The sequence below is a fragment of the Amaranthus tricolor genome, chromosome 17 (genome assembly GCF_026212465.1).
Source record: "Amaranthus tricolor cultivar Red isolate AtriRed21 chromosome 17, ASM2621246v1, whole genome shotgun sequence".
NCBI lineage: Eukaryota > Viridiplantae > Streptophyta > Magnoliopsida > Caryophyllales > Amaranthaceae > Amaranthus > Amaranthus tricolor.
In genome coordinates this window covers 11,704,782-11,731,017 of record NC_080063.1, presented here as the reverse complement: position 1 = coordinate 11,731,017, position 26,236 = coordinate 11,704,782, and the positions used below count along the sequence as shown (strand labels likewise).

The window sequence follows — 26,236 nt, the reverse complement described above, 5'->3', positions numbered from 1 at the left end:
ACTATGAAAAGCGCATCCAAGCATAACCCACAAGCAAAACAGTGGGCGGTTGGTTCTTCAACTCAATTCCAAAAACTTTATTTTTAACACTCTCTGCAGTATTCCGTACATTATACGCAAACATCTCAGCCGTTAATATTTTATACAGTAAGCGCGTAAAATTGACAAACTTTTGATCACGTGACTTTATGTATTCTTATCCCAAACCGCACGGGGCAAAAGAAACCAAAATTAATCAAATTGGGAAAAATAATATCAATCGAAAAACCCTAGTGTCAATTTATTGTAATAAGTCCCAATTTCTAGACCTAAAATATTCAGTAACCAAAAACCTACAACTTTTTTTTTCTCTCTCTCTTCTCTAACCAACTTAACCAAATCTCCCACGAAAATTACTCCTTTGATTTCAATTCATCTAAGGATTCGGATCTTCTTGATATTTACTTTTATTTTTTTGCTGAAAGAAAGAGGTACGTTTCGAAGTTGGAATAACCCTAGAAATTTTGATTTAATTTAATTTGATTGTTATTGTGATTTTTAGTTGGTTTTTGATTATGATTTATTGATTGAATGTGAGTTAGGGTTTGGTTTGATTAGAATTGGGAATGTGATTTATTTATGATTTGATTGATGCATTGGATGAAGGATAATGGGGAAAGGTAGACCTAGGGCAGTTGAAAAAGGGAAAAATTGTGCAAGTACAAATGGTTCTATGAATATAGATTCTGCTCCAGTTTATTATCCAACAGAGGAAGAATTTAGGGATCCTTTGGAATTTATTTATAAAATTAGGGTTGAAGCTGAGCCTTATGGGATTTGTAAAATTGTTCCACCAAGCAATTGGAAACCTCCTTTTGCTTTGGATTTGAATTCGTTTTCGTTTCCTACCAAGACTCAGGCTATTCACCAGTTGCAGGTGAGGCCTGCGGGGTGTGATCCGAAAACTTTTGAGTTGGAATATGATAGGTTTCTTAAGGATCAATGCGGGGGGAGGAAGTTGAAGAGGAAGGCTATTTTTGAAGAGGAGGAGTTGGATTTGTGTAAGTTATTTAATGCGGTTAAGAGGTTTGGTGGGTATGATAATGTTGCTAAGAAAAAGAAATGGGGTGAGGTTTTTAGGTTTGTGAGACCGAAAACAAAGATTTCTGAGTGTGCTAAGCATGTTCTTGGTCAGTTGTACTTGGAACATTTGTATGATTATGAAGAGTATTACATTAAATTAAGCAAGGGGAAATTGAAGGGATGCAAGAGAGGGTTGCATATTAATGATAAGAAAAGAGACCAAAGGTCGGATTCAGGTGGGATGAAGAAAAGACATAAGATTAATAGTGGGGAGGCTGTTAAGATATGTAAATCATCGAAGGAAGAGGTGCATGATCAGATATGTGAACAATGTAGAAGTGGTTTGCATGGGGAGGTTATGCTTTTATGTGATCGATGTAACAAGGGGTGGCATATTTATTGCCTATCACCTCCTTTGGATTCAATTCCGCTGGGAAATTGGTATTGTCTTGAATGTCTGAATTCTGATGAAGACAGTTTTGGTTTTGTTCCGGGAAAATGCTTTTCTTTGGAAGCTTTTAGAAAGATTGCTGATCGGACCAAGAAAAAGTGGTTTGGAAATGCTTCATGCTCAAGATCTCAATTAGAGAAAAAGTTTTGGGAAATTGTAGAGGGATCATTAGGTGAGGTTGAAGTCATGTATGGTAGCGATTTAGATACGTCTATTTATGGAAGCGGGTTTCCACGTTTAAATGACAACATACCGGAATCAGTTGATGAAGAAGTGTGGAATGAATATTGTAATAGCCCTTGGAATCTCAATAATTTGCCAAAGTTGAGGGGTTCAATGCTTCGGGCAGTTCATCACAGTATTGCTGGTGTTATGGTTCCTTGGCTGTATATTGGTATGCTCTTTTCTGCATTCTGTTGGCATTTTGAAGATCACTGCTTCTATTCGATGAACTACCATCACTGGTACGTGACTTCATGTTCCCTTTCTCGTCTGTTTGATGCTTTTGATTCTGGTTACATATTCTTACATATTTGTGAGCGATGAATATTATGTCATATTCCATTGACTGAATAACCAATGGCATGGGTCGCATCAAGGTTCATAAAAAGGGAACTAATTTATTGCGCTCTTTCTTGCAATTAGTTTTTCTTCATGGGAGTGAATATTACTTGGGCCTTTTGTTGCTGCTTGAAGACTGAAAATTATAAATGCACAAGTATTAAGGGAACAAAAGGGAAAATTTTATGCTTGGCTTGGTTATACGGTGGTTATTTTCATCCTCAATGACTCCTTCGCTTGCCAATTTGCCTTTCTCGACACAATATTAATGGGAAACTGTATTAAGAAAAGGGCACAACTATTATTACATGAAATTCGTAGGTGACGGAAATTGAGTGAGAAGAAAGTGGTTTATTTGATTAAAGGAGAGATAGAGACTAGGTAGAACCCAAACCAAAAACAGATTTGTTGCAAATATTAGTATTTGATAACTACCTGGAAAGGGAAAAAAAAGTGTGCTAGTAAAAAAGAAGTGGTATAGTTTACCTTCGGTTGATTTGTATGATAGGGTTTTCATTTTTGTTTTGGATGATTACTTCAGTTATTTGTTTATAATTAGGGCTTACAATTAAATCCATGGATATAATTTGTTTACAAGCAAGGGACTACAAATTTAAGAGAGGCAATGTTTGTTGTGGTTGTTGATAATCTATTTGCCGAGAGAAAAGGGTCATCGCGTTGTATTTGGAACCTTCTAGAATGAGAAGGGAACATATCCACCAACACTTATGGTGCTGAAAAGACTAGTCAGTGTCTCAAAGAGATATATTTTAAAGGGATTCCTTGTATATTTTTTAGTTATGAATTGAGGAAGTTGTATATTAAATTGAAGCAATAATGATCCCGTAGCCTTTAATCCTATAAATAGATTTTTATATATGAAGTAACATTTGAAAACAGGATAGATAAAAGAATAAAAACTACGGTTTTGTTTTAACAGAATTTAATTAAATATTTTTAAAAGTACAAACATTGTACTCAATGGAAATCAAAGATTGAAGTTCTTTGGTTTCATATTGCAATGGGTCGTAGTAATATGACTCTTTACGCTTTTTATATATGTGAAGTTGCACATGTTGTTTGCAATTAAGGGTTAATCAGTTTCAACCTTATTATTACTACAAGTCTAAGGGTACATATATGACGTCCTAAACTGAGGCCGGAGTTATTTCACATTGGGGTAATGACATGTTGTATAGCTAGCATAGTATCCCAGATTGTGAAACGAACCTAGCAGGTAATCTTCAACCGACTCAGATCGTTGTGGGTGGGGTAACTAGTTCGTCAAGTCATATTACCTTATGGGACCTAGGTATTACTCTGTTTTTCATTGGCAAAAGGAGAGAAAAAGGATAGAGAAACTCATGTTGTCAAAGAAAAAACATACATCATGTTGGTGGATGAGTTGATGGAGGAGGAAGTAGACAATGCGCTTTCTTTTTTTTTTTTTCCTTTTCTTACCATCATTCTTACTTCTTTTCATACCCTTTCACGTGGCTCTACTTATTTAAAAGAAAGAGCAACTATTTTTTTCTTCTACTGAGGTCTCCGCTGTCCAATCCCCACTCCCTTTTAATTGCCACTCCTTTTGAACTCCTTTTTTATTTAGATGTTTCACTCCCAATTCTTTATTTTACAACTATCTTTCATTAGGACTTCTCTATGATATATGTATTTAATTTGTACTTACAAAATTTTTGGAGTATTTATAGAACATAAATAGCTACTCGTACCATTGTTCTTGATTCATTTCAAATATCATCATCCGTTTTCATTTTCGTCCCACGTCCTAAGTCCTGTACCGTTTTGCATTCTGGTAAACAATAATAGATACCATCATCAGTTGGATGTTCTCTGTATTGGATACTCTGATATCCGAGATTCCGAGTAAAGCTTCAAAAGGTGTATAATGGGAGGTAGGGTAGTTTATACATTGTGTTATAATGTATTAAACCTAAATGAATATTTTTTACAATCTTCTGTTTTCACGAGGAGCTAGTCAGATTTATTGTTTGGGTTTGAAGCCCTAGCTATGGGGCTTGGGTATTGGGGTGAATTTGTTTCCATTTAATGGTCTCCTGACCATTCCTTTGTCATAATTTGATTATGACTTTTATGCCCCCTTACGTGAATTGTGCTTATCATTTTCTGCCACTGACATACCCGTCATAATTTGCTGACGGGTTTGTATGTGCTGGGTTGTTAATATTTTACCCGATGCTTCATTCTCCGTTATAGATTTTTTATGTGCTGATATGTGGTAATTCTTTTGGTTCACCAGGGGAGAACCTAAGTGCTGGTACAGCGTTCCTGGTAGTGAAGCCTCTGCGTTTGAGAAGGTTAGTTTGTGATCTTTATGCTCCATTGAATATCTTTCCCATCTATGTACTGATCAATCGTTTGCTGAGGCTATACTCTTTGGGGCTTTACAATCATTTGGTAAAGAAGTGGAGTACTGGTTCGGGAAATTATGTAAGGTACAAATGATAGATAAGATGTTAGAAAGTTAAAATTATTGACTGGTTTATGTATCACCTCTACTTCACCCTTGTTGTGTATGTATGTTACAGGGTTGTGGGTGAGTGGGTATAGATATTAGATACTGGGTCTGGTTTCCATTTATTTAGTATTTTGTGTGCGTTTATTTAGCAGATAACTCACTTTACTGTTTATATTTGTAGTACTTCATTAAGTTTCCTATAACCACTTCATTTTACCAGTATGTGTCCATTCTTGATGAAGCCAAAGATTTTTAGTTTTTTTGTCTCAGATTATAATGAATGATATTAAACTAACTCGTTATATGATGTGCACTTCTTAATGTGAAGTTGTTTCAATCAGAGACAATGTCTTTTTTTTTACGAGGTTAGAACCAACCTAGCCCAAAGCCACCTAGGTAGTAGTCACTTAATGACATTGGGATAATTGAATATTGTAGTTTTTTAGCCCCCTTGTTGGATTATTTTGTATATCTAAAGAAAGCAACTATTAAGTAGTTTTTATGCTTAACTTTATGGACAGTTTGCTCGAGTCTTTTATGCTGAGATCTTTTGAGATTCCCTTCGTATTATATTCATATCTTGTGTAAACACAAATAATAACAAGAAATTATTATTTCCTGCAGGTTATGCGTAGCTGCTTGCCTGATCTCTTTGATGCACAACCAGATTTGCTCTTCCAGCTTGTCACAATGTTGAACCCCTCTGTTTTACAAGAAAATGGAGTTCCTGTTTATACTGTTCTGCAGGTATTATGTTATTATGGGTCAAGGAAGCATGGGTTTTTCAAACTGGGTAATACATGTGGGATGTGCTGTGATTCCTGTATATCTATTTTTTGATGTTTGGTTTTGCTTTTGTTTTTTTTCACTGACCAAGTATTACGGTCATCTATTGGAACAACTTGTAGAGTGTCATCCATGTCGACTGGGTGCTTATTAGAGTGGGATTTTTTTACGTTGAGTCTTATGTGAATAGAAAATTTTAGCTAGAGTATGGAATAAAAGCTCTCCAGAAAAAATAACATATTTGAAAGTTGCCGCGGCACTAAATCTTGCTATATTCTCGTGAACTTTCAAAATCTGCACTGACCGTTTTCTAATGTCTAATGCCCTTTAGAATGCTATTTGTTGAGAAGGGGTTATAGAAAAATTCTTGTAACATCTCCTTAAATTGTAGAAATAGTTATTCAAACATCTCCTTAAAATTATTGAAAAATTGCTCGGCTGCTAGTGACACTGATAATCAACATACTGTTGAATATTTCTTTCAAGGGGAAGCAACAAAATGTAGTGACCTGATAATAAATATGGTTATTGTTTATTGCGATTTAATCTTCAGCACTAAGAGTAGGGTGGCCTGTGGGGAGGGTGCATGGTGGCTTTTGTATTGGTATTGCTGCTGTATGAAAGTTGGATTTCTAGTTGTTAGTCTTAAGCTGGTAGTTCTTCTAGATTTCCCTTGTCAATTAACTCAGCTCGCTTGAATCCTACTATGGGTGATTGAAAGAACAGTGTATTCTGGTAGCCATGAAAAGGTGTTTGTGGTCTATGGGCTGTGTTTTTGATATGTTCACATCCACTTTTAATCATGCTTAGCGTTTACTGCTGATAATGTCATTGGTTGGGGTTAAACAATACATTTTGGTGAACGTATTGGTGAATGCAAATCGTAAACAAAATCTATCATTGATGCTTTGAGTATTCTGTTGGAAGCTGATTTTTGATTGTGTTTATTGTTTTATTTCATTTATGTGGTGCAAGTCTTGTATTCAAAGAGCTTATGAAATTGATGGAAACTTCGTTGTTTCTTTTGCCAGAATGGATCAATGGGTTTGAAGGATTTTTGAGATAAGAGTACCGGGTATTAAAAATAGTGACCGGTTATTGGTGTCTAAGTTGATATAAATTTTTAACCTTACTGAATTGCTAAGCATTATTTTCTATAAGTTATTATCCTTGTGTACAGAAATCAACGAACCAAATTTTTTTTTTTAAAATTTTGCTTTAATTAATTGTCAGCTTTTTCTGATGCCGGTTTCTTCTGTGGTTCTGATTCTTCTTTTTGAGCTCTATTCATTACTTGTACCATTTCTTTTTCATATATGTGGCTTGCTTATGCGCTAAACTGCCTTTTATTTCTGTTTTTCGTCGGTGCTTCATCCCATAAGGAACCAGGAAATTTTGTGATTACCTTTCCTAGATCTTATCATGGAGGTTTCAATCTTGGTAAGAAATTGCTGTAAGATTTACATGATCAAGCTAGGATTTTTTACTTTTCTATCATGTTGATGTGGGATTATTTTTTTTTTTTGATATTTCAGGATTGAACTGTGCTGAAGCTGTTAATTTTGCTCCTGCTGACTGGTTACCTCATGGAGGGTTTGGGTCAGAGCTCTACAAGCTGTACCATAAGCCTGCTGTACTTTCTCATGAGGAGCTGCTTTGTGTGGCTGTGAAGGTTGAGTTGTTCAATGGCTTCAAACGCAATTTTTAGTTTCTGTGATGCAAATGTATCGTGTACAGTTCTAATTTGATACGTGATGCAGTCAAGAATATTGTTTGATATGTACTGTGAAGGACCCCCTTTTTGTGTCCATTCTCGTGATATTTCAATCTTTTTTCCCAGTGACAGAATAATGTCTGTTTTCTTAATATAATACTGAAAGTTTAAATGGGATTACTGATACATCAATAAAAACTAGTTAATTATTTATGAGTTTAAGTCTTGTTTCCGTTTACCTGGTATATAAGGAGTAGGAAAAAATATGGACTGTGGGCATTCCTTTTGATAGTTTTTTGAGTTCAGGAGTGTTCTTTTGTTGGAATACATTCATCTGGGTTTTTTCTACGAGTTATGTGAAGGTTTCTTCTCTGCCACTAACTCCCTCCTTGTCAATATCCTTTTCTTCACACGAGTTCTTTTCTCGTCAAGGGCAGTATAATTTTGGGATTCTTTAGGTGCAACCCATGTTCAACTGTTATACTTGGGAATTTGGTCATTATTTGCAAAAGCTTTGTGAGCATATTTCTCATATTCTATAGGACTGGTTTTTCTCTGGGTAGTTGCTGTGAATTTTTTCTTATTATTTTTTATACTTAAGTTAACATGCATGTTCTTTAGTTTCATTAGTTTGCAGACCAATTCCCAGGAAAATGTTGGTAAACCGATGTATCCCGTTTCTTGGGCATGTATTTAATTTGGTAAATAGCAACTATGTAGTCTTTCTGGTCATCTTCTTATAATTTTATTGTGATGCGAACAGATTGGTTGTGATGCTGAGGTAGCTTCGTTTATGAACAAAGAGTTGCTGAGAGTGTTTTCCAAGGAAAAGGTTTGGAGAGTACAGCTTTGGCAGAAGGGCCTTGTCAAAACATCTATAATGCCACCCAAGAAGCATCCTGATTACGTTGGGACTGAGGAAGTATATTGTGCTCTACAGCATATAATTTATGATGTGATTTATTTGACTTCGTGTTTAATCATATTTGGTTATGTACCTTGATATATGTATGTTGTTGCAGGATCCCACTTGCATAATCTGCCAGCAATATTTGTATCTTTCAGCTGTAGTTTGTCGCTGCAGACCATCTACTTTTGTGTGCTTGGAGGTATTTGAATCTTAACACTCTTTAAAGTTTAAAGTACCTTTTGATTTACTATTTTATTGATCATATGCATTATTAATGCACATGGAACTTGGAAAATCTTATAGTAGATTTTTCTTTGTGATTTGTTTATGTGAAATCCCATTATTTTTTGTGACTTGCACTTTATTTGTTTATACTCTTTTAATGGTTGCATTTTTTTGCTTATGTAGTATTATGCTATATAACAAGTTTTCCTAGCTCATTATCATTGTTTACAATTTTGTATGTATTCTCTTATTCCTTTTGTCTGATCACAACAGTTTTTGTTGCTTGTAGCAATGGAATTGTATTGATAAAGCCATGTTTGTGGCTCTTGTACAATATATAGAGTTGGAGTTTCTGGAGTTGTGTTGAAAAGCTGTCTTGGAATAGATATTTACCAGCCTGGCTCTTTTTTTTTGTCATGCAGCACTGGGAACGTCTTTGTGAATGTAATCCAAGGAAACGGCGCCTCCTATATCGCTACTCTTTAGCTGAATTGAATGAGCTGTTAGTCATGACAGATAATTTTGTTTCTGGTCCTAATGACTATCCTCAAAATAAGGATTTGCCTGGGAAGAACGTATGCTCCATTGACTCGGACACTTTGAAAAAGAAGGTAATATCGGGCTCCTTCTTGCCCACTAACATGACTCATCCTACCTATTTATATTATTTCTATCTTGGCTGGGTTTTTCTCTGTCTATAACTCTAATTTCTATTACGATTTCCCCCTCCCCCTCTTGCCAAACGTAATGATTTGTCCTGCTAGGTTTTTGGCCTTAATTCTGTTATTCAAAGGGTTTGGATCCACGTGCTTGAAATGCTAAGTGATATATCTTGGTGAAGATGTCCCCTACAATAGCTTCACATTTCTTTAAAATGATTTTGATATTCGACAAATGCTTTACAATTTTGATACGGAGCAAAACTATGAATGTTTTCTAACCTGTATGTTCCACCTTATTGTGCCCTACTGCACACCCTACAAAATATTTTATCAATAGAAAAGCCTTGATTTGTCCCCCAAATGGTTTTGTTATTGACAATCAATTTAATGATTCAAGGAAAGGGGCAGAGGAACTTGATAGGACATTTGTGATGCTAATCACTTAATCTTGCATAGGCTAATATAATAGGTATTGTTCACATTCCATTTGGTTAGGAAAATCTGTGCAGCAGAAAATGAAGAGGTTTACAGGTCACCTGGTGTAAAGGAAAAAAAGGTGGGTTCCTTGCATTGGTATTAGTATGGAGGAGTGCTTGGGTGCTGATTCGGTTTTAGCAATGATATGTTTTAGTAATTGAAAAAATTTTAGATCAGCTTTCTAAGTGACTGAGTAGAGCTCCATGCTGCCTTTTTTTTTGTGGTATTGTTTCTTATGAGTTGGGCCATGCATCATATTGTAGGATGGGGAGATGTTAAGCCATAATGATTAGGAGATGGTGGCTCTAGATAGATGCATAATGCGGTGCACAACCATTTCAGTTGTGTTGAGGATTCCAGTCCACGTAACAAGGTTTTGTTGAGGTATTTGATGAGTTGTGTGCAAGTCACATACCACCAGAAATATGCGCTATTTCCTGTTTTGTATGGGTCTAAGAGCGGTAATACGTAAAATTTAAAGTTGTATGACATCAGAGAGTAAGTCAATATATGCTGATAAATTTGTATCAACAAGAGAACCATTTTACCTTGAGTGCAATGTAGTCAATTTGTCCACATTGGCCACACTGTAGGCCTTCCCTAATATGTTATGTCACTACCGAGTTTTTTTGGTTTCATTTTTGTAATGGAAAGTTGGAAATAGTTCGATAAGGAAGTTGGTCGAGGGCGAAGTGCACCCTAGGTTATTTTGCGATTGGGAGTCGTAGGAAAATGGTGATTAAAAGCCATGGGTGCGATTGGGAATATTTATTGTTGCAAGTTTAGAGGCTGATTTGCTTGTGATTGTTTTTTTTTTTTTTTTTTTTTTTTCCAGAAAAATCGATTTCTGACCTGTTATAGTTAGGAAGGAATTGAGATAGGGAGTTAAGGAGTTGGAGAATTTGAAACGGGAGCTTGGAATGATGCTTTTTTTTTGAAGGTTGTGGCCTATATAATCATCTTAGTAAAATTAGCTTCATTGGGACTTTTATTGCTCTTATTAAGAGAATATGTTCTTATGTTCTTGTTTCTTTTATCTAAGTTAGATATTTTTTTCTTCTAATGATTTGAAGAGGGATTTATGTGCAACAGGGCCAATGGTTTTTACGCAACATTTTTGAATCTTGAGTACTAAATGAGCATGAGCAAGGCCATTAAAAGTCTTTGGACTAAAAGAATTCTAGAATTTTGTTCTCATGTAGAAGTAGCAGAGAGGTAATTGTAGGGTAATCCTCAAAACTTACTAGATCACAATGGGTAATGGGAGTAAGTATTTCATTATGGGTGAGATGAAAATTTAGATGTTGACTATGGCTGATCATTTTGGGGCAGTATGGTGCCAATAAATGTGTACGATAAAAGTAGTTTTCAATCTATTTTCAATTTAGTGTCTTTGTCATGACGTTGGTGGTGGTGCTTTGTATGCACAATCGCACATGGAAGGGTGAAGCACTTTTAGAGGCTTTTGGGAAACTTCTTTTACAAGGTTGGGTGTTTGTTTGAGAGATTGTAATAAGAAGGGTACATCAACGTATTTTGATTCTTGTTTCTTCTTTTTTTACTGGTTATGTTAAGTTTTTGTTCCATAATACAAAGTATGTGATTTCTTTTTTGTCCCTTTGGATTTTGAGGGTTTTTTTTTGAATTTTTTTTGTATGAATTACACTATATTAACATAATTCGCTAGAATTCTGCAAAAAATTGAGTTAATACTCTATCATTAGTTAGCATCTTGAAATGTTGAAACTCTTTAAAAAATGTATGTAGAGTTTCTAAATTTTTCCAAAAAATGTAAGATCAACATTCTTTCTATCTAATGACCAAGTGGTTAGTGAAAAGGCCAATACATTTAAAAGAAAATAGAATATATGCAACATGTTACATGTGTTATTTAAGAGTTAAGACAAGATAGAAAGGAAACACAATTGGTATTATGATAGGTGAATGGTGTACATGGACATTGTCTAGGGCAGATCGACACGCAGACAAGACGGCCACGATACAATTCATTAACAGCAGCACTCCATGAGTGTGCGGCACTGTTTTGTGAGATTGACACGACAAGGGAAGTGACTAGCATGTATATCTCGTCCAATTATATTATTACCAATTTTGGGAAAAAAAGAAAGTAAATAAATAAATTTGTGTGGTGGCTAGCGACATGACCATGCATGAGAGCTCGTGTCGTGTCGTGAGCCATTGTTTGAGGGTAGCCGATTGGACGATGCGCACAAATTTCATGTCTTGGGAATTGTTAGCCAATGATATGGTAGAGTTGTGTAGAATACAATATGAACAATGCCAAAATCTTAATTCCAAAAGAATGAGATTGATTACATGAACCAAGAACCAATACACCAGTTTCATGGTCGTCCACATGAATTATTTTCTCCATTCATTTCAGTTTTCTACCATCCCAATTTGTGCATGATTGAATTGATTGTAAAATATTATGATGGGGAAAATATCTTAATAGGGTGAACTGAATTGAGGATGTATAACTGAGCATCTTTGTCTAAGGTCAATAGATCGATGATATATGGACGAATGGAGTAATTTGACGAGTTGTTGAATGGATGTTAAAGGGGGCGACTTGATACATCTCAATGGAATGGATGGAAGAGAACATGGGTTTTTTGAGAAAATAAACAAGTGGAGATGGAAGAAGATTTGAAGAAAATGAATCAAAAAAAAATTTACGCAAAAGAAATTTGTGAGTACTAGGTTACTGTCGATTCCAACTAAGGCTTGGAGATGTGTGATAGATTGAACCTGGAATCTGTCACGGAATCAAAAGGAACAGAATATTCTGTCTAAACAAGATTGCTTTTGGAATCTGTAAGCAAAGGCAGATTCTGATGTTAAGACTTCAAGTGCTGCAAGACTCCAAAAGGGTGTTATATTTCATTCACAAACTAGCTGCCTTTTTCCAGGCTACACAGGCCTTTATATATTTATACAAAATACTTAAGCAAGATAAAGAAAGCTAATAAAATCAAGATCCTAAAAGCCTGTAACTGTTTTATAACTAACTACCCATATTAAAATACCCTTACATCTAATGTATCACAAAATGATAAGGCATATAAGATCGAATTGATTAATGAACATATCTAACCAAATATGAATGATAAATAAGAGGCCAAAGGCTCTAGGATATGCAGTATAGTACATAACTACAAATACTATAGAGATACTTAGGAATCTTTTAGCTTTCCAAAAAGTAAGCTCATAAGCCATACCATAGATTAATGGGAAAGGTGAAAGAAGATTACATGAAAGGAAAACTAAATTGATTTTGTATTAGGAAGGTCTACAAATGAAGCTATAGATCTGGCTATCGGCCTTGTCGTAAAGATTTTCAAATTTACTGAATCGGTATTACCCACATTGTAAAGGTGTTAAAATTCGCATTTTGGGTCGTTCCAAGCGATATTTCATGGTTTAGGCCCATGTTTGGTTGTACGCCACCTTATCATTCTTGTTACCAGTTACAACATCACGTGTTATTGCAACCATGACCATTATTGTATTTTTGCACTATGGATGTATAGTATAAGATCATGTGCTGGTGGCTCAAGATGAGCTACGAGGGAACTATTATGCGACTATATGACTGAGGTGTGCCACTAAGGTTATAGGAAATATTTTTCCATACCGGTGTTCGATTGTATGAGTCTAAAAATGGGTTTGTAACACATCATTATAGGATAATAGGATCAAGGATGAGGTTCTTGTGACTATATTTCCCGTAGACCAGATTGAGATTGTTGCAACCTTTGTATCTGGAATCAAATCAAGTTTCTTTGTCTTTTTATTTTGACTTTTTCTCGTTGACTTTTGATGATGTGATAATGTGACAATATTGTCCTTTTAGTTTTATTAAGATGACGATGTTTTTACTTCAAGTGTCTTTATGTAAATGGAGTTTGTGTCTCTAAGTGATATTTTTTCTACTTGGATAGGTGAAGGGTAAACAAATATCTCTTGCTCAACTTTCTGAAGAGTGGTTGTTGAGCTATTGTAAGATTTTTCAGGAGCCTTTTTCCTCTAGTGCATATGTCATTGCATTGAAGGAAGCCCAACAGTTCCTTTGGGCTGGTCCTGATATGGATCCGGTGAGCTTTCTTTTCTAGTTACTTCTAGTAGTACGGCATAATTTTTGTGAATACTTGGATATGAATAGTTGAATTAGCTAGTAAAAAGTAAATGGAGATTTGAGAAGCCATAAGTAAGCCTTTTCTCTGTATGAGAATTTTATTTAATTACTTGATTTAATTAGTTGAGATGATCAAGTATCAAAATATATTTCATCATTAATTTTCTAATTGACATTGGTGTTGTTTTATTTTTAATCAACTAAAAGAAGAAATATATATTTTTTTTACCTTCATTCCCTCTTCACTAGTTTACAATTTTACATCATTATTTTCTTTTGCTTGATTTCAATTATTTACTCTACAAGCTAAAAGGTTTTGACAAATGACTGTTAAGGTGCGAGATATGGTGAAGAATTTGGTTCAAGCGAAGGATTGGGCGGAGAGCATAAGAAAGTCTCTCTCAATTATTGAGAGTTGGTCTAAGAATGGTGATTGTCATGTGAATAAAGTGGATCTTGAACACATTAACAGCTTGGTGAATCATAATGTTGTTCCATGTAATGAGCCTAGACATCATAAACTAAAGGTTGACTTGATGACATCTTTTTGTTTTACTTTATAAATGTATGCGCGCGTGTGTGTATATATATATATATATAGGGGCAGGATCAGGTGAAAACCACTAAAGCGGTAAAAACTGAAAAACCAAACTGAAATGTATATTTTGGTAACAGGTGTACATACTTTCTTATAAAATATACATATTTTTGTATAGGAAAAAGTTTATATTTACAAAAATGTCATTCGAATATGTACACTTTTTAAGCATGTATGTACACCTTTTAACAAATGTCTAATTATTTACAAATTGCCACTAGAATATGTACACCATTTAAGCTTTTATGTACACCTGTTTTCAGTTTTCACCATTTTAATTGGTTTTCACAAGATCCAATATATATATATATATATATATACACACACACACATATTTTTATTTTCAGTTCACCCTTGGTAACAAATATAATTTGCAACAACACATTAATAAGAAGTGCACATAATTAAATGAGCCATTTAAATATAGTCCATAATATTTCGAAACTAAAAACGACAAATCACTGGCCCCATCTGTTTTTACTTTTTTTAGCTGATTTGTTATAGGAGTATGCTGAAGCAGCCAGGCTGTTGGTGGATGAAGTAAACCATGTTCTTTCAAAATCGACATCATCTGTAAGGAGTCTGTTTTTTTTTTGTGAGAAGGAAGAGAACCTACTTATTTTTGTTTCCCTTTGTGATAATTGGTCATGTTATATCTTGCTCATTGTGATGTCATCTAGATGGCTGAGTTAGAGAACTTGCTCAACCAAACTACCAGCTTCCCAATCTACTTCAAAGAAAGTGACAGGTTGGAAAGTATGGTTTCTTCTCTGAAGGTACATTCCTTTTCATGTTGCCTTGTATTCTGTATTAGGTGTTAGATATAGCCAAATAGAAACTTGTATTTAATCTCAGTTTGAATAGAGTAATCATTTTTGGCTTTAGCTTCTTTATTTTTGAAAGTTTGGAGAAACTCTTTTCTTCACTTGTCATATTGCCTTGCCTGAATTTGAACAAAAAGCTCATGTCACCAGGATTTTTTTTTTTCTGATTTTTCTTGCATTCAACCTACATTCATTAAGATTACTTGGGGAACTTGAAACTTGCCTTCCATAGTGCATTGTTTTCTAATGTTCATCCAATATTAACTTACGGGCTACAGCCCCATTGGCTCAGTAATTTATATTAAATACTCAACTGAAATAGGTCTTTGACTTTTTCATGTCCATTGTCTAAAACTTTTCTCCTTGATCATTTAGCTAATCTTGAGAAAGTGATGTTTAGAGATTTTAACTGTAAAAAGGTAAAGAGAAAGCATTTTGCCTCCTTTTGTTATAGTTGGTGTTTCTTTGGGAGCGTATATTGCATAAGATATGCTAAATGCAAGTTATTTTATTTAGCATTTTTGTGTAGTTTTTTAGTTATCTAATTGATGAGCCGTTTTCTATCCCAAATGTCTTAATTATGTGCTTCCTGGAATGATATTTAGGTTTGGCTTGATGGAGTTAAAAGTTGTGTTTTAGAGACAAAACCTGCTGCAATTAATATTGATTTTCTTCGCCATCTGAAAGAACAGGTATTGTATCCTCTTCAATGCTATCTCTTAATAATGCTATGCAAAGCAATATTGTTGAATAGTTTCTCATGTTTAGTATCTTTTTGTGTATCAGATGTTGGAGTTTCCATTTCATTTGCCCGAAAGCAAAAAGCTTTTGGACTTAATTGAGCAAGCTGAACTGTGTCAGGCCCAGTGCATTGAAATGCTGAAAGGTTCCATAACTCTGGAGGTTTGTGCTAGAATTTTGTTTCACAAAACAAAATTTTAATTTCTAAACTGTTTTCCCTATGTTTTGGCAAGAATGGTTACTCACGATATTGCCTACAAACTTTAAATACAAACTCGAAACTTTTATCTTTTTACTAGGCCTTGTATTATTTTAATTTTTTTTCTGAGATGGCTTAGTATTCAATCTGCAGAAGCTTGAGTCTATGATTGATGAGTTTGGGGATCTTGTCGTCAACATTCCAGAGTTAAAACTACTACAACAGTTTCATGTTGATGCTCTTTCATGGATTTCTCGTTTTAATAATGTACTGTTAAACATTGATGAACGGGAGGATCAAGATAATGTCGTAGAAGAACTAGAATGCCTTCAAAAAGATGGCTCTGAATTGAGAGTTCAAGGTTAGCATTTCTGTGACAACATATTACCTGACAAATCTATTTGTATCTTATAGGACTTAAATTTTTTGTATGGTAAGTCTTCTAATATGAGAATGCTTTTGACATTTGGTTGTTATTTTTCAAAAGTTGATGAGTTGGTTTTTGTTGAGGCTGAAATGCACAAGGCACGTTGCCGAGAAAAGGCGCTGCAGGTAAATATCTCATGCTTACTGTTAATTTGATTTCGAACTTCAGATCTTAACCATTTTTTTTTCCATGATCTTTTCTCAAGTTTTTGAATTTCAGGCTTCTAAAGATGTTTTGTCACATGGTTTAAAATTGATGGAGTAATGTTTTTACAGGTTCGTAAAAGTAAAGTGACAATAGATTTTGTCCAAGAGGTGTTGTCTGAAGCTGCAGTGTATGATTCTTTGACCCTCGTACTCCTTTATACTCTCCGGTCGTATTTAGTTGCAACATTAGGAGGGGCACATAGACCAAGGATGGTTTAAAGTTATATAGGTTTCCCTTGGACTCTCACCCTTACAACCCACACACCCACATCATTACTTCAACATCCATACTGGTTCCCACTGGAAGCTTCACCACCAATGGTGTTTTGCCCAACATCAATAGTAGTTTCTTACATGAACATCAACATCTGTTTTACCACCGTACTCAACCTCACCACTAATGGAGTTGTGGACATATCCACACCACTGCCGATGAGGATTCTACCAATCCACGGCCATTGTGAATCCCCATGCCACTACCGCCCTAAACAGCAGAATTTTTTCAGTAGTTAACCGCCATTTCTACGGCCACTGTGAAAATAATAACGTTAGTTAGTTCTTTTATGAACAAAAACCATATTTGAAATCTAGGATTCCGATCTACAAAGAGAAAGACAACTAAAAAAAGAGATGCTTCAGCACGTGCAATTTCGAATTATGGAGTTCTTGTAGATGGTGGAGTTATTTTAGAAGCAAGTGATTATGGTGGTGTTTGGTTCGAGGACGGTGTCAATTTGTCTGTTGGTGAACTTGGTGGAGGGAAATTTTCAGGTGGCTTTGTTTTGGTGACGAGAGTACTTTTGGATTCTGGTGTACGTGGTTTAGATGGTAAAAAAACTTCCAAGGTAGATGGTTGGGATTTTTATAGTTGGTTGATTGGTGGTGGGCTAATTTAGGAGTAGGATGTGGTAATATTCTTGTGAAGGATATTAATCAGAGAGCTTGCACGGAGAGAGAGAAAGAAAGAGAGCTTGGAAGGTGATTTTTGGGGCTAAGGTTTCTTAATGGGTAAGGGTGCTCTGGGAAAATGTGGAAATTTATGGCCCAAAGTGATATGTACAAGTAAATGAGAACACCCAAATATGAGAAGTGTGCAGCTTGCAACCCAATATGACCGGAGAAATTATATGTTTTCAGCTTTTTGGGCATTGTTTGTCTAATTCCTTTTCTGTTTTAAATCTCTTAACTTATGAGTTGTTTTTTCTCCTTTTCCTTCTATTAGATTACAAATTGAAAGGGAAGATATGTTTGTTTCGCTATCCAAAATGGTATCTACGGCCATTTCTTGGGAAGAAAATTCCAAAGAGATTCTGGAAGTTGAGTCGAAGTTGCAGGATTTTGAGGATGCTTTAAGGTTCTTATAATCTCCTTTCTGTTATTTTCCAAAAGTAGTAACATGTACAAATTAAAAAAAAATAGCACGTATAGATTTATGTGAACTTCTTGATTCAGGGCCTCAAAGGATTTGTTTGTGATCCTGCCTTCCCTTCCTGCTTTGAAGGATGCTGTATCTACTGCTTATTCCTGGTTAGAAAGTTCGAAACCGTTTTTGCAGCCTTCTTTTTTAACTACAACGGGTTCAGATGCTGTTCTAGCGTTTGAGGATCTCAAGGTTGGTATTTGTCTTCACTACATTGTGCTTGCAGATATTTTATGTAGCTTGAGTTGATGCTGTATCGTGTTTGCAGGAGCAAGTGTCGCGGTCGAAGTTCTTGAAAGTAAACTTAGTGGAAAAAACGTTGATTGAAACTATTATGAAGAAGTGTGAGGAATGGAGATGCTGTGCTTGCACTTCTTTGAAGGATGTTGATCAAATGTTCAATAGAAGGGATGTGTTCAATAGACATCATAGTAATATGATATTGGACATTGAGAAGCTAAGAACCAAGGTTGAAAGTGCTGCAAACACTGGCCATTCTCTGGGGTTTGACTTTCCTGAAATTCCACTGCTGCGGAATGCTGCTTCTACCTTGAGTTGGTGCTCCAAGGTCCTTGTATGTCGCGTTGAAACTCCTTCACTTGAGGTAACTATACAAAAACTAGTTTTGTGGTGTTAAATGGTGAAATCTCTTTAATTGATTGATTTCCCCATTATGCAGAGTGTTGACAGCTTGATTGAAGAAATGAAAGACCTTTCAACGCGATACACCAATGCTTTTGTCTACAGTTCTTTGATTGATGCAGTTTCTTGGCTTAAAGGGGCCTCTGAAATAGTATCAGCGTCGAGCAATGGTGGAGTACAACGTTTCCATTTGTCTGATGCTGAAGATATCCTTATGAAATCTCAGGTGCTGTATTGTTGCTATTTGATTCATCATCATTTGCCTTTTTCGTGAAAGTATATGTTGGAATTTGGATGTCGTTTCATACAAAGCTTTCCATGAATTGAGATGTTATATTTTCCTTTCTACAGGAAACACTGGTCACCTTCCCAGAATTGATTGTCCAACTTGAGCGTGCAATTGAAAACAACAAGTCTGTAAATTCTTCCGCTGACATTTTTCGTACACCTTTTGCACTATTTTTATTTCTTATAGGGAGAATCCGCTACTCTATTTTTCACGTGGACATCCACCTTTGCTCCTCTCCTAAACTTTTGAAAACCATATGTAATTAATACTTGCCATGTTAGTTGGAGTTGCAAGCATAAAAGTACTTGTTCGGCTTGGGTTCAAATCTTAGTTTCTGTGTTTTTAACAGGCATAAGGACTTATTCTGATTTTTATAACCCTACCCCCAATTAAAATGTCCTTGCTTCCCCCTAGTTTGATGTGAAAATGTACTTTTACCTTCGCTTAAAGTGTGAGCATAGTTTCTGTGTACTTTTGAAAACCATATGTAATTAATACTTGCCATGTTAGTTGGAGTTGCAAGCATAAAAGTACTTGTTCGGCTTGGGTTCAAATCTTAGTTTCTGTGTTTTTAACAGGCATAAGGACTTATTCTGATTTTTATAACCCTATCCCCAATTAAAATGTCCTTGCTTCCCCCTAGTTTGATGTGAAAATGTACTTTTACCTTCGCTTAAAGTGTGAGCATAGTTTCATATGCCAGCTTGTTTAGCTACCTTTTTACTGTTGCCTACAGCCGTTTGTGCTTCATATTCCTTTTCACTTTAGAATTGAACTGTATTCCACTATTGCCTTTTGTAGAAATGTAACTAAATTAGTTCAAATGCAAACATTAAAAATTGGTCAACTGCAAACTTGATTTAAAAGAAAGATGAGAAGTTTAAGGTGGTAAGTGATTTGATGAGTTATGCATTCAATCGTTAAGAATTTTTGAATGTTGGCTCCTTTGTTGAAATGTTTTCCCCCTTGCTTTTTCCTACTTCTTTGATCCATGTAATCTGGTTCTTGTAATCTTATTTCATTTCTATTCATTTGTTCTTTGTGTGATAAACTTCTTGCTCTCGGTTTTCCCTCTGATCTTTGATAAAGTTTCTTGTTGTATGGGTGCAGAATGTGGCAAGAAGAAGTGCGAGCTTTCTTTAGTAATGTTCAGCAGTCTTGGCACAGATTGTTACAACTTAAGGTGAATATTGTGTACATAATTCATATATATGCATATTGTACAACTAAAAATGAAATGAGTAAAAAAAGGTAAGAAAAGAAAAGAATTAAAAAGAGAAGGTAAGGAAAAAAAGAAAAGTAAAGAAGGGCTTATAGTAACTTATATGGTTATGGGCTTATATAAAAACAATTGGGGAATGTAGTTTCAAAAACGTAGGTTCCGATTCGGTATTCGGTGGGAAGTTTTCGATTTCCGATAACTATGCTTGGGATTACTTATTGCATATGATTGATAATTGAGACTATTTTAAATTCTATATGAATAAAAATGTTGGGCTTTTAAAAAGGATCATTGCAGGAAGATGGTTGTAGAAGAAATGCGAATGCTTTGTTGAATGAGTCAACATGCTTTGAGGGGTAGAATCCAAAATGAAGGTTTACGAAAGGGTTCAGGAGTTTCAAATATTCAGGAAAAAATAAATGAGAATCGTAGGTGGATTGGACATGTGCAAAGATGGGGTACTAGCGCTAGGAGGGAAGATGGAAAGTTAGTGCTCAGGAAACTTAAAAAGAGGGCAATGAAGATCGAAATATGACCTGAAGGGCAGAAGTGGAAAGAGATACGTAAGATCTAGAGTTAATTGAGATTGAAAAAAAATTAAAAGGATCGGAAAATAAGAATCCATGTGGACGACCATGGGAAATGATATTAATTCATGTAGTCAACTCCAATATTTTGGGGATTTAAGCTCTAGCATTGTTGTCATAACATTTACAAAAACAACACACTTTTTTTATATATTATCTTGAATATTTAAATGGATTGATTGTCAACCACAACATGTTAGTAGCTAAGCAACTATGCTCATGTTAGTAAATGCCATTACTCCAATTGGTAAGTAGTGCGTAGGTGAGCGTTGATGTCACCAATTTGAATTATTTTGCATTTTGGGTATAGCTAGCTGCACAAATCCTGATAATGGTTCTGAAAGTCTTAGCTTGGGGCCTCTACGACTTGGATATCATGTGTATAATCTTACACTTATAAGTTATAAGTTCCTTCCATGAAAGGAAAATCCTTCTGCACTTTGTATTTCTATGTTCGTACTTTGGTTTAATCTTATTATTTAATTCCATTCCAATACCCGTTGCCATTAAGTGAGTCCCACCTATGCTTCCACCTAGGTAGGGTCTGGGAGGAGGGGATAGATGTACGCATAACTTACCCTTTAATAATGAATATGCTGTTTCCGGTTGGCCCTTAATCTTGTAATTCCTATCGAGAGAAAAAGAGTAACAAATTGGCAGTCAACATATAAATGACTGATTTTAGGGTGGTTTGAGGAGTGTTGCAATTTTTCGTTGCCGTACGCATTGACTCTGAATGCTATCGTTTATGTACATCATATTTCTGCATGGTATAGTGTGCAATTTACATACTCTTTGTATGTTGTACTCCCAAGTAAAACCTGTCGCTGTTTTTTCTGTAATGAAAACATATTTGGTCATGTATATTGATCCAGCATTCTTTATTTGACTATGAATTTACTTTACCCGCGTGTCAGGAATTGGGAAAGGATGCTTTCAACTGTCTAGAGCTAGACATGATCTTGTCTGAATATGATCTTGTAGAAAAATGGAAGCAACGAGGAAGGGAGGTTGTTGGTTGTTCAACTGGGGATGTGGTGACACTGTTAAGTTCTCTTTTGAAGGTTGCAACTGTGTTCTAGAAATCACAGCAGCTTTTAGTATTTATTTCTTTGTTGTGAACTTGTCCCTTGTGATGACTACTGTTTAGAATTAATTGATTTTATATTTTCTTTAATTTTTTACTAATGTAATCAGATCAAGCAATCATTACATAGATCTTTGTATATCTATGAGAAGTCAAGAAGCTGGAAAGTGAGATTTTTTTGCATTGGATGCTCTGATAACTCTGATGACCAAGAGTTTATCACTTGTTCAACATGCAAGGATTGGTAAGATACTACTTCTGATGGATGTATTCACAAAAAGCTAATTGAAGTTGAGTATGGTAAGGTGAGAATTGATCAGTTTATCTCAGAACATTGAGGATACAGAAAATTGTCGTGCTGTTTTTCCCAAACTTTTGGAATTAGCCAATTTGATGGTTTTAAGGCATTTTGGGATAAAAGGATTGTATTCTGCTTGTCATGTAGATAAACTGATCGTGTTTCGGAGTGAGGTGTGAGGTGTATTTATCTTTGTGTTTGCATATATTTATATGCTTAACTAACTATAAATTATTCTTTTTATAAGCAGCTATCATCTTAGATGCTTAATACCCAAGTCCATGGTTAGTAACAATGGAAAGAGCTATACCTGTCCCTATTGTGTATTAGTTGACAGTGGTTCAATATGTCGGAGTAAAGAAAGCCCTCTGGTAGGAACTTGTTTGAATATATTGCATAATATCAATATTTGATGGTTTGAAGTTTTGGTTGAGTTGTATAGTGTGCTTAATGCAGAGATATAAAGGAAAGCGTCCAGAATTGGAGAAGCTTGCTGAACTGAATTCTGATGCTAATAAATTTACTACAAGGTAGTGAGTCTACTGCATCTCTTTTGTGTAATGAAGTTGTATTATTACATAATCTTCAAGAAGTTTGTTCATAATGAAACTTGTATGATAAGCTATAGCTATAGTTTGCTCTTTTAGAGCAAGCCCTTTTATCTCCTAGGAGGGAGAGAAAGTTTGGTGTTTGGTCCATAGATCTGTGTGGTGGCTATACGTAGTGCATGTACTCGGAGTCTACTTGGTTTTTAATATTACTAAAGGTCTGGAAATTGGTAGTGGTTTTCCAGATTAATGCTTTGTAATATCTTTGTTTGTATTCTTTTACAAAGTTGAAGGATGAGGATAATGAAGCGCTGAACTCTTTCAGATATGCTTTCAGATTACTGCTTTACAATATTTTTGGTTGCCCCTCTTTGGAATTTGGAGGATGAGGGCGATAGAAGCACATTAGTTGTTCAGTTGTTTTAAAATTTAGCCACAAATGGAAGTAAACGTTAGTGGCCGAGGCTTGGCTGCCCCCTTCCATGTTCTATCTCACCTGAATTAGAGTTAATCGATTAGGAGTAAAGAATTTGCTTCATTCAATCTTAATTAGTCTGATCTGTTCATGGGTCAATTATACATTTTGGCTGCTCTCCACAGGCTTGAAGAAGTGGACATATTGCAAGAAATTCTCGATCAAGCTCTAGCATGTAGAGGCTGCTTGTCAGAAATTGTGGATTCTTCACTGGCTTTCTTGGAGAAAGATGTCTCAACCATCTCTGGAAAATTGACTATTGTTTTGAAGGTATTTTAACCTAGCTTCTTGTTACTTGAACTCTTCATTTCACCTCAAGTGAGGTTTTGAGTCCTCGACACACCTTACATGAAAATCATGGAATACTTGGGACATTTCACTCAAAATATGGAAATGTTTCTCAAAATAGTTGAGTTGAACACTTGGTTCATGTCTGTGAAATTTTAGTCTCCAACTCTCCATATATCAGGTGAAAATATGTCGTTTTTGGTGCACACTTATCTCCTGTATGCAGGCATTAGATGCGGCTGGAGTGAGTGATTCGATCGCAACTCGTGAGTTTGATCAAGCACTTGCTCGAAATTCATGGAGAATTAGATCTTCTAAATTGGTTGAGGGTTTCCAGAAGCCTACTATGCAACAGATTCAACGCCATTTGAAAGAGGTAGGTTATTAGAGTACCCATAACATTTGTCCACTAGTCTCTACTACAGTTGGTTTTTGGAGGCTTTTTCAACCTTCTTTTGTGTGTGTGTGGTGGTGGTGGTGGTGGTGGGGGGGGGGGGGGGGGGGGGGTGGGTGGAGTGAGTGATGATTGATTTGTTTTTCCGAGTTTGTAGATGCATATATTTTTTGCTACCATGTATTATTGCCTTTGCTTGGATGCTCTCAAATGTCATTTATTTTTTTTAAGTGGACATTGTTTTAACTCATCTTCATCTGTTATCTCAGGGATCAGCTATTAAAGTCCCGGCAGAAGATTACTTCAGGCAGAAGCTTGTAGAGGTGAAGCAAGCTGGAATGCAGTGGGCCGAAAGGGCCAAGAAGGTTCGCCATATGATTTTTGGTTTTCATTCTTTGTTAAAGTAGCTCCTGTTTGACGTTTTAATACAATGCAGGTTGCTAGTGATAATGGTGATTTAGAGCTGGATAAAGTGTTCGAGCTCATAGCCAAAGGGGAGAATTTGCCTATCCACTTTGAGAAGGAGCTAAAGGTACTTTTTAGATGGATATACCCTTCTTTGCCTGTAAGATGCTCTTGATTCTATCCTAATGGTTATTTCTTTCCAGTTGTTGCAAACAAGAAGCTTGCTATACTGCATTTGTCGGAAGCCATATGATCAGAGGCCAATGATCGCATGTGATGAGTGTGATGAGTGGTATCATTTTGATTGTGTCAATGTGGTGTCTACACCAGATGTCTACATCTGTCCAGCTTGTAAACCTCTTATGGAAGGGAAAATGCCTCTGTTCTCATCTGTTAAACAAGAGAGGTAAACTTCTATCTTTTCCCCAAGTGAAAATATTTTTTTCAGTCCGACACAAAGTTTTGACTTATGGCGCTAAAACATGTGCATCAGTACTGCGTTGTTGGGTTATCTTTCACCATTGTATTATCGACTTATGGGTGGATTTTTCAGTATTACACCCCCCTCTTGCACACCTCATGCATTTTAGGGTATGCTCGGCGTAAGATAGCTGTTAGATGTCTAAGTACATGTAGCTGTGGGTATATTATTGTTTGTTAAAAGTAGCGGTTATGGTAACCGTTGAGATATAATTTGCTAAGAAAAATGTAGGGAAAATCTTAATATGCTAATTTTGATTTTGAAATGCTACAAGTTACGTTTTGAAATCAACTTGCACCACTAAGCGGTTCTTAAACTGCTACTTTACCGAACAATTATATTTTTTAGAAGTAGTGTTTAGCCTCATTAAACCACTAATCATTCAAACTGCTATGCTTAACACGCTCTAAGTGTGTTTCTGATTTGCCATTGTCTTCCCAAGTTGAGGTTTATTTTGGGACATATAGATGTTGAAATATTTGAAAATTACAATTCACTGATAGTTGTAATCCTTTTGTCTCAACAGATCCCAGAGTCCACGAGAAAGTGAGCCGCAAACACCTTCGCCTCGACACGTAGAGTCAAGATGGAGGCCTAAGAGGGTGAAACCATCGTCGAAGCAGAAGACATTCATAGCTTCCGAAAGTCGTAGGAGTTTATTGTGGTCTAGTGGATTAGACAAGTTATTTTGGAGAAATAGGAAACCATTTAGAAGAACAGCGAAGAAAAGGACCGAGTTTAGAAACCTGTCACCATTCATTAATTTACAAGATTAGGTATAGAGAGTATAGACTGAAAGTAGTGTAGTTTCTAATGTAATTCCATTCATTCATTTGTTCCGCTGGAGCAGCACTTCATGCTGGTCTTGTAGAATGCACATTTGCAGTGATAAAATGAGCAAAATTATTTGCTTTTCTCGTTCATGTCACATTTCGCTCTTTCACTACTCTACCTTTTTAATTCACAACTGGGGTAGCCGGTCAAGTTGTCCGCCATTGCCTTTGAACTATTTCAATGCTTGATATGTCTAATTATGCATAATTAATAATTATGCTAGCTTTTGTGAAGTGTTTTTGTGAGATAACCACCACTCGATAGGTGACAAAGGTCCAATGAGGCTAAGGATTCCCTTCCGTTCTTTTGCATGGCACCAGAGAAATTATCCCATTTAACTTTTTCAACTTAATTTTGGAGCAAATAAAAATTTTACTTGGACTAATCTCTTTTATAAAGCACAACAAATAAAAAAACTTACAATGAAAGCCAACCACCTCCGTTTCATAATACTTACAATACTATTTATTTGCACATGTTTTACATTACTTGCAAAATTTGGCAATAAAAGACCTAAAAATTTCTATTTTTAGATTCCTTAGATATATTATTCATTGAATAGTAAATTTGATGGAGAAAAGTGGGATTATAAACACTTAAAAATATTTAAAAAAGTTAAAATATTAAAAAAAGTTAGTATAGAAATGGGAAACACTATTAAAAAAATTATTTTTATAGAGTTACTGGAAAACATAAAGGGACTATAAGATTTGTGAAACCATAACCATTGTTAAAATATTTAATTGAGAATGTACAAGGTAAAT

At 35.5% G+C, this 26,236-nt stretch overlaps 1 protein-coding gene across 4 annotated transcripts; it reads left to right on the top strand.

Annotated features, from left to right (window-relative positions):
* The first annotated feature begins 273 nt into the window (after positions 1-273).
* Positions 274-25,561, top strand: LOC130804851 (lysine-specific demethylase JMJ17). 4 transcript variants are annotated; one of them, XM_057669471.1, is made up of 34 exons: positions 274-470; positions 582-1,977; positions 4,356-4,413; positions 5,199-5,321; positions 6,743-6,800; positions 6,896-7,032; positions 7,838-7,996; positions 8,097-8,183; positions 8,632-8,820; positions 13,314-13,466; positions 13,843-14,034; positions 14,610-14,678; positions 14,786-14,881; positions 15,535-15,621; positions 15,716-15,832; positions 16,023-16,230; positions 16,357-16,421; positions 16,572-16,630; positions 17,725-17,856; positions 17,955-18,114; positions 18,191-18,526; positions 18,602-18,790; positions 18,916-18,977; positions 19,964-20,036; positions 21,580-21,726; positions 21,860-21,993; positions 22,298-22,418; positions 22,504-22,577; positions 23,196-23,340; positions 23,585-23,734; positions 24,022-24,117; positions 24,189-24,284; positions 24,361-24,563; positions 25,165-25,561. In XM_057669471.1, the coding sequence occupies exons 2-34, from the start codon at positions 650-652 to the stop codon at positions 25,412-25,414; spliced, it is 5,553 nt and encodes a 1,850-aa protein (XP_057525454.1). In that variant the 5' UTR covers positions 274-470; positions 582-649; the 3' UTR covers positions 25,415-25,561. The 4 variants fall into 4 exon arrangements, with proteins under 4 accessions (XP_057525454.1, XP_057525453.1, XP_057525455.1 ...); XM_057669470.1 differs by having other exon boundaries at positions 274-1,977; XM_057669472.1 differs by lacking the exon at positions 582-1,977 and having other exon boundaries at positions 288-470.
* Positions 25,562-26,236: the final 675 nt, after the last annotated feature.

Coding starts and splice junctions, on each gene's coding strand:
- LOC130804851 (XM_057669471.1), top strand. CDS start 650: ATGGGGAAAGGTAGACCTAGGGCAGTTGAAAAAGGGAAAAATTGTGCA. Junction 21,727..21,859: donor TGTTAAGTTCTCTTTTGAAG/GTTGCAACTGTG, acceptor TAATGTAATCAG/ATCAAGCAATCATTACATAG. Junction 21,994..22,297: donor TGTTCAACATGCAAGGATTG/GTAAGATACTAC, acceptor TTTTATAAGCAG/CTATCATCTTAGATGCTTAA.